General features: G+C 38.9%; 1 protein-coding gene across 2 annotated transcripts; it reads right to left on the bottom strand.

The window, feature by feature from the left end:
* Nucleotides 1–1,617: 1,617 nt before the first annotated feature.
* On the bottom strand, nt 1,618–6,879 carry nr4a2a (nuclear receptor subfamily 4, group A, member 2a). Of its 2 annotated transcripts, XM_010890797.3 has the most exons (8): nt 6,712–6,879; nt 6,050–6,154; nt 4,950–5,821; nt 4,298–4,427; nt 3,979–4,142; nt 3,410–3,612; nt 3,073–3,251; nt 1,618–2,959 (listed from the first exon to the last, which is right to left on the bottom strand). In XM_010890797.3, exons 3-8 carry the CDS (start codon nt 5,817–5,819, stop codon nt 2,703–2,705), a joined length of 1,803 nt encoding a protein of 600 aa, XP_010889099.1. In that variant the 5' UTR covers nt 5,820–5,821; nt 6,050–6,154; nt 6,712–6,879; the 3' UTR covers nt 1,618–2,702. The 2 variants fall into 2 exon arrangements, with proteins under 2 accessions (XP_010889099.1, XP_019910158.1); XM_020054599.2 differs by lacking the exon at nt 6,050–6,154.
* Between the last annotated feature and the right edge of the window lie 5,651 nt (nt 6,880–12,530).

Here is a 12,530-nt window from a genome sequence, read left to right as displayed (position 1 = left end):
AGATGTAACGTAGCATCAGTGGAACTATGCCCTACATTTCCCCTCCACCAATCGTGGCAGATTCTGCAACGTATTTAGTGACACGATAGGGATCAACTTCATTCTCTTAATTTCTTAGGATAGTTATCAGTGAGATTCACATTCCGTGAGATACACATGCCCATGTAGTCTGAAATTGAACTATTTTTGTTGGTCTTAAAGGTGCCTTCCAGATCGGCTGCTGATCCAAAATGAACCTCAGAACATTTCAACAGTAGCGTACAAGTTTAAGGATTTTGTGCGATGATGCGGCAAAACTGCGCTTTGCACAAACAACTTTCATAATGTAAAATTAAAATAATTTCATTTTATATGTTATAAGTTTTCAGTTTGAACAGTTTTCTGTAGAGGCTACACACTGTATACCGCTCAAGAAGTTTGTTTGTACACCTCTGTAACAACTGGCAACTAAAACTGGGTCGTCACGTATTAAACAAATTAGAGACCTGTAATATTTCAATTGGCGCCTCTAACATAAAGCAAGCAATAGACTAACATAGCTTGAACTTCAATGTTTTTTTATATATTAATAGTAAATAGTCGAATTAATGCTAATGATCACAAATAATTACTATTTATTTCGTTATTCACCTATGGTATGCTTTCTCTTAATCCAAAGTAATAGCCCTAATATCAATCTTTCAGAAATTGAATGCTACTGTTTTTCTTTTAATTTTGTTTAAAAAAAAAAAATCTACATTTTTCAGTTATATTTCCCATTATTTTGTCCACATTAAATTTGATTTAGACTACATTGCATTTTTGACAGAACAGCCTACTATTTTCTATAAATTATTACAAGCTGTCAGACATGATGGCATGTCCATCCAACTGTTTTTGGATTGATAACTGCCTCCTCCTTTCAGCATTTCAAGTTCCGAATTGTTAGTACTGCTTGCATGAGAAGACATGGAAATATCTTATTTTTATGTTTTCGTCTGTCATTTATTTAATTTTATATTTGAAGGCATGGACCTTCAAATTATGAACCTAAATGGACGCAAAATCAGCAAGCCACTTTTCTTTAAATGACTATGTCCTGAATACTTCTTGGACTCGTTTTTTTTAGTATAGGCCTAGGCTATAGACTACAGATTAGTCTACGCATTGGCCATGACAAATTCGAAACAACGAAATTAAACGTTTTATCCAATAATATTCAGTAGAGTTCCGACGTATTTTAGTTATTCATGTTTTAGCAAGTAAAAACAAAATAAATGTAATCATACATCTCCTACGTCAATGAAAGACTAGCCTACTACACCATAGCAATCATGCTTATTCTGACTATTGGTTATCTTATGTGAAGTACATTTCAATGCAACCCAATATTTACTGTAATCCCAGACAAATGAGTAATTTCGGATTTCTCATTAACCTGAGCAAATACAAATGTTTCATGAAACCGAAAAATAATTTGTGAAAATGTAAAATCTGAATTAAGTGAAAGCAATAATTTACTAAATGAATCATTGCATTTAGATGCACCTGTATTTTCAAGCAAAAATCAGTTAAGATGAATTGTTTCTCAAGAAAAATGATTTCAAAGATTTATTTGTAAACATTAAATATCTCTTTCTCTCTAAACGTTTGGGATTCGGCACCGAATGCATTGCAATAGCCTACTAAAATACACCATGAAGGCAAAGGATGTACCGCACACTTATTTATCTTTTATATAGGACGAATTTTTCAATTTTAAATGTGTGAAATTATAACTATCTAGACGTCTATAAGACATAAAACATAGACAACGTGCTCAGCATGAATTATGATGGTTTTAAATAATTTAAATTGCTCCATGCTTAATGTAGCTTTCGGCAATAGAAATAATAAATATAGAAACGTTTATATTCAACAGCAACAATACTTACAACACATACAAACAAGGAATGTCTGACAGTTTTACAAACACCATGGGTCCCTCTTAATCTATACAGATGGAGATACTTTTTCACATATGCGTCATACATAAAAGGTTGTGCCAGTACTACGAATCTTTATAAAATCTATCAGACTACATAGTGTCCGGAATATAATGTATAATATAGACATCACCTCGACAGCAAGTGCCTATAAAAACCTACAACATGCGTTGTCTTTTCGAAATACTTTCATATCTCTGGGATCCTGACAGAAACACATAGGCACAAGTCATAAAAGAAAAAATGTTTTTTGTCATTAACGAACTTTTTACACGTGTTATAAATTGACGCATTGGACGCATCACATCATCTATCATAAGTGTATATATAAATGGAATATATTACATATCAGTATGCATTATCAATGGAGCAGGTGTTTAGTCAACAATAAGGAATAAGAGTTGCAAGAAAGTTTTTAACTTCGTGGAGAATATCCACAATAAAGTCAAGAGAAGTCTTGGAGACTTTCCCTGGTGTGGATCGTTGGCTACTCACAATATTTTTGGGGTAACATTTATAAATACATTTTTAAAAAATCCAACATTTGTGGGTTTTATGAACCCAATTTGCTCACTCTTCACTGTGTCAATTTAATGGATCCTTAGTATGAATGCAGGGGATTGTACTACGGAGCTTGCAAATATTCAGAGATAAAATCTTAAAAATCTGTCAGGCTGACTCAAACAGAGTCTGTGGAAGTTCTTTGAGGTCTCGTTAAAAGTCCGTTTAAAAGTCAATTTAAAAAGGTAGAGTGTCGAGGAAAAGTTTGTCAATTATTGCTGGCGGAGGAACCAAGTCTTCGAGTTTTAAGTAGAAGATACGCTGCAGACCTTGTGTACATAGCGTGCGAAGTTCAGGAAGCTTTCCCAAAAGTTTTGACAGGTAGTTCGGACGATTCAAGGATCCGCCATTGAACGTGACTTGGTCTTTTAGGCAGTTCACTATCTTGTTTTGAAGTTCTTCAACCCTCTTGGGTTCCTTAAGCCCATGCCTTTCTGTAATGTGAAAATAACAAAACATAATTAGCAAAATGTTGGTATATTTAATTAATTTAAACCATCTACCATTTGGAAATGACTATAATCAAGGAGATTCTGTAACTGCGCACCTGTTACCATGGCAAGAGCGGCGATGCAGGAGAATGCTGATATATCGATGTTCATGCTTTGTAGGTTGGAGGAAAACTCCACAATCGAGTCAATCCATTCTCCAAATCCTCGGACGCACTGCAGCCGGTGCAAGACCACTCCGTTGCAAAAAATGAGTTTGCCTTCCACTGGGTTGGACCTGCAATTAATAACAAAGTGTCATTAATTACCTTGAGCAATAAATGGGGATTTAAGAGGCTCCTAATTATTGGGTAGCTAATAAAAGCCAAAGCAGTGGAGCTTGAAGGGGGATGATCTTTATTATAGTCGAGGTTATTTCATCATTACCAAGCTTACCTGTATGCCAGCCTCAGAACAAAAAGTTCCAGGAAAGCTGATTCGAAGAGGAGATCTTTATCCTGTTTCGGAAGATCAGAAAACCCCGGGATCTTCTCAGCCCAACCTCGGATAATCTCCATGGAACCCGTCAGGAGATCATAGAACTGCTGAATGTGCTGAGTGTCGTCTCCAGTCATTTGGTAGTCAGGGTTAGCCTGAAACTGGAATTTAATTTCAACAGGGCTTAATGAGGTCCTTTAAAATATATAACCCGTGAAATTGCAAAGCCTATTTCTAGGAGGGTAGTGCTTTTTTTACTATTAAATTCATGTCTTCTTTTTATTGAGTTCTCTATTTCAAAGCAATTTACTTAAGATCCATGCCAACTTAAAGTAACGACAAAGTTAAGAATGCAAACCTTAGTTTTTGTAAGACTGAGTCTCACAAAAAACTTTTTCTATCGCAAATCTAAAATCCCTAATATAAACTAAAAACGTTATATTTTCAATGTAATAATGGGCTAAATCAACAGTACATTGTTTATGTTCATAAACAATTTATTAAAGTGAATGGAATGTTAAACTCACTATTGAGTAGTCCAGGCCAGACATAGACGGGTTGGAATCGACATGGGCCCTAACAAGAGCACTTATGAGACTGACAGGCGGCGAGGGTGGTGAGGGGTCTTGGGGACTTTTAGGTTTGGAGGGTAGACGGCCTCGTCGACCTTTTAGACTAGCAGTCCTGACAACTGTTGAGTGAAAAACAAGAAACAATAAATTGTAATTTAACTTTGACTGTTGTGCGTAAAAGGCTCAACTTTGCTTTACGCACAAACTTAATGCGTAGTTGCAGTTACAATGCACGGACACAGAAACAATGATCATGACTATAATATGTTCGTACCCTCTTTGACCATTCCGACAACAAGGCACTTCTGGAAACGGCAGTATTGGCAACGGTTTCTTCGGCGTTTATCGACAGGACAATTTTTGTTTGCTAAACACACATATTTAGCATTTTTTTGAACAGTGCGCTGCAAAAAAAGAAGACAACAGGCTTTTAGCATAAACAAAAAAACGCCTGTAAAATACATAGAAAGTTGGTATTAATTCCGCATGCGTTATATAGAGGATGCCCAAAATCGTAACAGCATCCTCTATTCAGCAACATCGATCGTTCTAGTTTTAGGCAGTTATATATGTGAGGAACCGGAGTGGTAGACATTCAGTAAATACAAATCCGTGGGCATTCATATTATTACGGCCTTCTGAGACGACCTCTATTTAAAGAGGTAGGATCAAGCTATTGAATCAGTGGGTGAAAATAAAATGACTACTCAAATTTGCCATGGGGAATGTGACCCTTGCTGGTCCAAACCAGAAAAGAAAACTATATCCAAATGATATCCAAATATTATATTGCAATTGTCATAAATGGGCCTACTCCAACCAATACGACTATTAAAATACTAATATAACAATGGCCTGGCAATAATAATCCAGGCCCAATAATTGCAATAATTAGATTGCAAAATTCACAATGAACGACTCCCCACCTTAAAAAATCCTTTGCAACCCTCGCAGGTTCTCACTCCATAATGCTGGCAAGCGGCGTTGTCCCCACACACTGCACACAGACCCTCGTTTGACGGTGACCCTCGGGATGGGGGCGAATGAACTTGGCTGTCCATCAACTGGTGTCCATGGCCGAGCTGTAGGGAGTGAGGGAAGGCTAACCCGGCCTGTTTCCTTAGAGCACTGGGTACTGCAAAGCTCTGGCTGTCTAAGCTCCGATGTGATCCTGGGTTGTCGTGGGTCATCGAGACGTGCAGTGGGCCATCGAATCGCATCTGGCAACTCGACACAGGGGTACCAGGGGGGGACTGTTTAAAGGAGAATAACGACAGCCTTGACACCGGGTTCTTGCGCTGGTCTATCATATGAGAGGTTGCTGCCACATAGTTCTGGTGAAAACTGTGGAGGGACCCAGGGTCCTCCCACATGTGATTGGGCTGAACCTGGAAGTTTGGTGTACTTGGGGCATGAGGTGAGGACGGTTTGAAGTACATGGAGCCGGAGTGAGCCATCATCTCTTCCGACTGAGGCGGCAAGTGACTCTGCTGATGATAGCTGTGCATCTGGACGTCCTCGACTTTAATAGAGGACTGCTCTCCAGAATGGGGCATTTGATAAAGACAGGGCGGTTTAACGTCGTAACTGGTGGTATAGTTGTCCATGAATGTACTGAAACTAGGGAGAGAAGTAGTAGCTGATATCTCTGTGTTGGTCAGGTCCATACTAAACTTAACAAACTCCGGTGTTAAGAAGTCACAGCTGTATTCTCCAGCGGTGTGGTAGCTGTAGCTCTGCGAAGCGGGGCTGGCTCCTTGTGGTGATGACCCATACTGAGCCTGAACGCAGGGCATGGCTGAAACAAAAGTGGCAAAATGTTCCTGTTAAAATCCCTTTGCACGCCCCAAAGTGTCGACATGGAATTACATCTACAAAATAAAAATGGTTGCAAACAATTTAGTTCCGGAACATATGTTTAGATAAGCTATTTCAGTCGTATTTTTCCACTTTAAAATTTCGTAATAAAAGTTGTAGGACTAGTTATTTACAGTAATTCATTATAACAGACAAATATCTTTCCTACCTTTAATCTCGGGACGGTTTTTCGGTGACACTTGAAATGGATAATGTTGTCTGGAGTTTTATGGGGTCAGGATTCAAGAAAGCGTCTCTTTTCTGGAATCTTCCCCTAATGAAATAGATAACTTTAACTTAAATTCGTTTGAAAACGCAAAGGAAGGTGTATTAATGTACTCCAATAACCCGTTATAGTCAAGTTAGACAATCAAGCTCCCAATTGCTGTGTCTTAGGTTAGACTGTAGCTTTAATGACAAAAGATAAATTACAAAACCGCAAGTATGAGCTTCTTAAGCCCACGCTTCACAGTTGCCATGCATGACATTTCTAATCGAGAAGTTAGAAGTTCATAGACAGTTTCTGAACGCCCACTCTGCATGGCAAGGACCTCAGTGACTTTCGCAACTTCTCATTTGCTAAGTAACGCGGAACACTCAGTGCAACATTTTGCAATTCTCATTTTTAGAAGGCTACCAATCCCAGTGCACAATGGTACAATTCTTAAAAAGACAAATTATAATATAAGAAATAATGTGTTAAAGTGAATGGAATGTTAAACGTGTACACCTCCTAATACATTATATAAAGATGAAAAAACTATAAAATCCCCAAAACATAAAGGTTAATAAACTAATAATAATATGGCGTATTAAAATGAACCACCCTACCTTCTTTCACACCAGAAACGTGGTTGTCAATCCATGCATAAAGCATGTAGATAGTGTTCTTCAAATCTGCAAAAAGCTCCAAAGCGTGAGCGAAAATATAGCGTACAATACCAAGCAATCTGTATGACTTCCTCTGAGAGCACTGCGCGCGATACAACCATCGACTACCGAGTCTGCCAATGTGCCTTTGTTTATGTGAGCTCTGGGCACCACAGCCCACGTGTTTCACATCTCAACGTCATCTGCGTCGCCAGTGACATGCACCAATCCGTTTTGGAACACAGTCCAAACCGACCCGGAGCCCGTAGCTAAGTCTGTGTATTACTGCAACGGAGACTGTTCCCTTTTTGGATTCTATTCAATAAAAACTATATGAAAACCATTTACATGGACACCGGGATATTTAAATTGCATTTGAATATATATTGAAGTACAACTTTACTGTGCCATTCTGTTTAGACAGAACGAAGGCCTGTCGTCTGTTTATGATGAACATGATGTCCATCCTAAACCAGGTATCACCTTAGGTGTTACGAAACAGCAGCCAGGTGTTCCAAAAACCTAGGAAAGACGCATAGCAGACCACAGACGTTTGCACGAATTGATCAGGTAAAGCTCTGTCGCAATGTGTCAGTCTATGTGTCAGTCTCAACATACGGTATAAACCGTTTTTAATAGCGTATGATTACTTTTTGACGAAAGTAATATTTGTTCTAGATTCAATAATGTTTGAGTGGCCATGATTTGTTTATACATGCATGTCACAATCAGCCCGCAGTGGACTCAAGAGCGGGTTAGCACTTGTTTGGTTAGATAATGCTCGGTGGGTCAATATTTTTCCTGGCTATCTTTAAACTAAACGATAGATTTCAATTGGACTCCAAATATAGACTTCATAATCGCGTGGGTGTGAGGCCTACCTTTCACAGGCCTTCAGTCATGTTCTCTTCTGCTGGTTGAGTCATGAGCAGACTATAAAGGGGTGGGTTGAACTCATTATTAAGTGTGGAGGGCCAGTTGTCATGGCTGAGCCAATTTATTCGAGAAAGGGAAACGCGATAGGGAGAGCACAGAATAGAGAGTGACGCAGAAAACGCAGGCTTTGACGCAGTCAACAGACCTCCAAAAATAGACCTTGTCCTATTGTTCCTGTACAGTAGAAGTTTTATTACATGATCTTTACGTCCAGGCCTAGATGCACGCGTATCCACAAAGGCTTACTTAAAATGTGTTCCCATGACCTGTTAGTTGCATGAATACACTACATAGGACAAGGTATGGAAGTTCTTGAATAGTCTTATCCAGCATTGGGGTAATGAGTTTGCATGCAATATAATAGCATACTACCAACACATAGTTAGATTTTTTTTAAATAATGCATAGGTATATGTGTTAATTTTAGTCCATATTCCCATGGGAGTATAAACAAACTTAGTCCATGATCAGTGAGCTCTCTTGTTCTCCTACTACAGTAATTACATAGTAATAAGTGAACTACAAGAGAACCCAAACAACACTTCATGGTTGCACTCACCTCTAGAGGACACTATTGTTCATCCCCCATAGATCAACCAATCCCATTTTACCATGGACTTGGATACACTAGAATACAAACAGTACACCTAAAAAAAAAATGTAAACACAAAGATAAAGGGAAATCCAATGTTGTAAATGCAGACAGACATCAGCTTATGGGAATTTTGGAAGATGTTATCCTAGGTCCATTAGATCCTGAAATATATTAGTCAAGTAAAGCTTTCCGGAAACAGGCAAGTGTTTGCAGAGAGTAGAATCTCTGCATTTAACCATTTGAAAGGGTTCATAAAAAAATACATTACATTTTTTATTATGGATTGGTTATCAGCCTATCAATAATACCTATGATAATGCCTGTTTTCTTGTATGGTGAGTGAATTGTAAAGTTTCCCAAATAGTTTTAGGGTAGACAACCTATACGTTTCACCAGGGTGATATAGTGTATCTGATAACCAGTTTTATATATATATATATTAATATAATGTAACTTAACTGCAGCCAGTTACCAGTAAAGGCCTTTTGAGCGGAGCAATGGTCTAAGCCATTGCCAGGACAGAGTTCAAATCCTGGTCGCGACATACGCACAGGGCCTGGTGGGCCTGCAAAGGGCAGTTCAAATCTGCTCAGCAAAGGGTGGTTACGATGCCAGACGCCTGCCTTGTCTTGTCGCAATCTAGAAAGTCCTTGCAGTAGGTCGGGTGCCCGTGAGCTCAAATGTTTTTGTTGGCCAGAGAATGCACTCTCAATCATTTGTGTATTCACCATTCAAAACTCCCAGGTTGAGCCAGTGGTGTGATAAGCAGAACGGCTTGACGAGATCTTCAGCACTCCGTAATCTGCTGTGGAGTTGCTGCAATGAATCAAGGTTATAATGGGAATTGGACATCATGAAATATTACAATTGTTATATCATTTTTTTCTTGTTAGTTTCAAAGTCATAAAGGATGTTTACACATTTTGATATTTTAAACCCGTTTTGTTTTTTTAATTAATTTCAATTCAACATTCAAAGTTTGTTCCACCTGAGAAAGTGTATAACCACAAATCAGAGAACACATATGAAGTCTCAAACATGCTCGATGAATACTTTTTGTCTTCCTCTAATGCCTCTTAAGGGAACAGTTATGCAACAGTGATCAGGTCACATTATTGGGTCACGAATGCTTCAAAAGTTACATTACTGATTACAATTTCCCATTAAACTGTATTTTATCACTGTAGTTAACCGGGTGTAATATAGTGGGACCCTCCAACACTGCAGAATTTCAGGTCTAATACATGCATACAAACATTATTATCCAAAAAAGGAAATATGCTACAATTTGGTGTTTGTGTACTGTATTTGGAATAAAAGTCCAACAATTTTATTCTGATAGTCTCAGTGGTTAGTTATTGTATATTATTAGCCTATTGGTATTCCTTAATCTACTGTTATCAATTTACCAATTAAAGTTTAGAATGAAAATACAATTAGCCGTTTAATTGCCCATTTTACTGTAGAATAACTAAGTACCTCATTTATATGCACAATTAATTGACAATCATTTGGACGTGGGGAGCTAATCATATGTAATCAAACCAGGGCAAAGATATTTCCTGAAAATTATTTATATTTGAGGTGGATGGAATTTGTAGTGACAGTGCCAATCACGTTAAAATGTGTGCGTGCGTGAACAGACAGGATTGCACAGTGTCTTTTATTGACCAGTGAGGATATTACCGCTTCTTATGACAAATTGGACATTGAGTTTGTGTCTGTGTGTGTGTCTGTGTGTACGCGCGCTTCCTAGACAGTGGGCTCACTTCTGCATGCTCTTTGTATTGACAGACGAGAAAGTCGTTGCTGGTCCTGGAAACCATCATTACATGACTGCTTATGGCCTGATATGCCAGCCTCCACCATATACTGCGCGTGGTGTTCAATCTTCTTTACACACAGTTGTCCAACACAGTATGGAGAGCTGGGGCAGGGCAGGAGGTGTGCGGTAGGTTTCTACGTAAAATGTAAGCAAAGACCTCTCTTAACGCCGTTTTGATTGGTTTGTTTGCTGTCTTGTTTGACTGACAATAAGTTGTTGCTAGCAACGGGACGCCTACCAGGTTGTCAACTTCTTTTCACGCTCTGCAATAATCGATACTGGGGTTTGTGCAGCTTGATTGCTTCGCTGAACGAGACTTCGTAAGAGCTGTACTGTAAGTTCTTTCATTTTTAGCAGGATATCCGCCATGACATAGGCACTGTTTACCCTTCTACGTAATGACGTGTCAGATGCACCCCTAGGTTCAGGGCGCTTCAGGGCCATCTCATTCTGCTTTGGAATGCGTGATGAACCTGTGGCTGTCTCTGTGCTTCGGTTAACTTGCTTATTAGCCACTTCTCGCCATGCTGCCATGTCATAACAATCACGTCAATGAGAAATAATAGTGAGGTTAACGAAACTGCCTAAATGGATACATTATGTACTTTTGCTTCTCTTTAGTAAATACCCTAGCAACAAAACAGTAATATTGAAATACCTGCATGTCCCATGTCCTTCCTGAATGCTTTATAAGTCAGGTTCAGGATGAGGGGAGTTGTAGCTAGGCTATTCATACTTAGAGTTGTCTTTAAGTGTTTTATTTCCTGTACATATGCTCCTGAGCAGTGGCGTGGAACCGGGGGAAACGCGGTACTAATTATATAGGGCCCTATGTGCAGAGGGGCCCTCGAAAAAGTTTGAATCTTGAATAAAGAGGCGAGGGGCCCTCAGAGACCGTCTATGTACAGGGCCCCGAATTTTGTGCTATACCCCTATTCCTGAGGAAGTCTGAGTGGCAGTGTTATGTTCTTCCCAGTATCTGCCTTTGTTACTGCTAAAAGTTTCACAGCCACATGGATTTAGGCTAATCTATTAGTTCTGGGGCTATGCCTTTTTAATATATTTGTTGATAGAACTGACAAACTTCATGACATGGACCGGACAGAATTTTAACTTTCTGAACAATTTCACCCCAAAGGCATTCCTATGCCCTATGTCTTCCCTTCATTTCTGCATTCCCACTTTACAAGCTTAAATGTCTACTTAATATGCTTTAATGCCTGCTCTTTAGAGCCAGGGAGCACTTCATCACTTTAATACGCCTTTATATAACATACTGTTAACTAGCAATGCCTTATGGAACAGCTTGTCTTGCAGCTGGAAGGCGCCGCCATGGTATGATGGAGGTACCTGTTCACCATTCACAATGAGACAGTAAACTGGGGATAGAGGCCTTTGCATTGCACTGCCTCTATATCAGTCAGTGATGAATATTCATGAATCACAGTGTCATGACATACTCTGTAATTGGCAGCAACATTAGCAATGACACTGCTGGTATCGAGTTCCTGCATATTCATGTCGTGGGGCAATATTTCCTAGTTGGACTGTTTTTTCCTTTCTTTCTAACTCCAAATGTATTCCGAACCTGCAGGTGTCCTTGATACCACAATCAATTGCCTGTTGGGTTGTGCTCGAATGAAAATCAAGGAAACCAATCGTTTATTTTTTATATTTTCTGATGAATAATTTTGCCCAATGGTTGTGAAAGACAAGGAGATCCAAATTATATGAATTTAGTTCCTGTTTTGGTCTTATTTTTAAGGAATAGATATTTGATGTGATATAATATTACTCCCAATCCTCCCTCTGTTATTTGAATTAACTAATTATTTTTCATCCATATTGGAAGCAGAAATAGATTAAACATGAGCCTCTGCCTCTGTTTGCTGTTATTGCATCTTTGCTCCATAATTTGCTGTGATTCCATTTTGGGTCCTTCTTAAGTAATCTAGAAGGGATGAGGGAATTGGCTCAAGCTTTGCATAAGCTGCATGGCTTTCTCCTTAAGCAGCAGGATGACAGCATTTTCCCGCCTTCTTCCAACACATTCAAACTTGTAGTGCTGATGAGTCTGTTCTGGCCACAGTGCAATAGGCTGGTTGAGATCAATGGTAACAGAAACAAATATACACAAACCACCACTGTTGATCCGGGTAGAATACCAAACCCAACAAAACTAGGAGAAGTCAGGAAGTTGAGAACCACTTCCAGAAGTTTAAGCAAACAGAACCTACAAAAAACATATTTTTATGATATTATCTACCATTTATGTCCAGTAATAAAGGATAAGGGATTTAAATAGTTTAGACATCAATTGCACAAGATGGCACAATGTCCAAACAAAATTGAACTTTTAGCCTAACCTAACCGCTGTGGTCTACCAGATTTGGCCCCGTCAATCAATTCTGGTTAACTGCCTTT

Source organism: Esox lucius, chromosome 16 (assembly GCF_011004845.1).
Source record: "Esox lucius isolate fEsoLuc1 chromosome 16, fEsoLuc1.pri, whole genome shotgun sequence".
Taxonomy (NCBI): Eukaryota; Metazoa; Chordata; class Actinopteri; order Esociformes; family Esocidae; genus Esox; species Esox lucius.
This window is presented reverse-complemented; position numbering and strand designations above follow the sequence as displayed.

Bases quoted from the DNA above. Each gene is read 5' to 3' on its own strand.
- nr4a2a (XM_020054599.2), bottom strand. From the start codon at position 6,757: ATGCTTTATGCATGGATTGACAACCACGTTTCTGGTGTGAAAGAAG. The intron at 5,822-6,711 runs GTAGGGTGGTTC...CTTTTGTTTCAG, and splicing joins CGTTTCTGGTGTGAAAGAAG to CCATGCCCTGCGTTCAGGCT. The intron at 4,143-4,297 runs GTACGAACATAT...TTCACTCAACAG, and splicing joins TGTCGGAATGGTCAAAGAGG to TTGTCAGGACTGCTAGTCTA.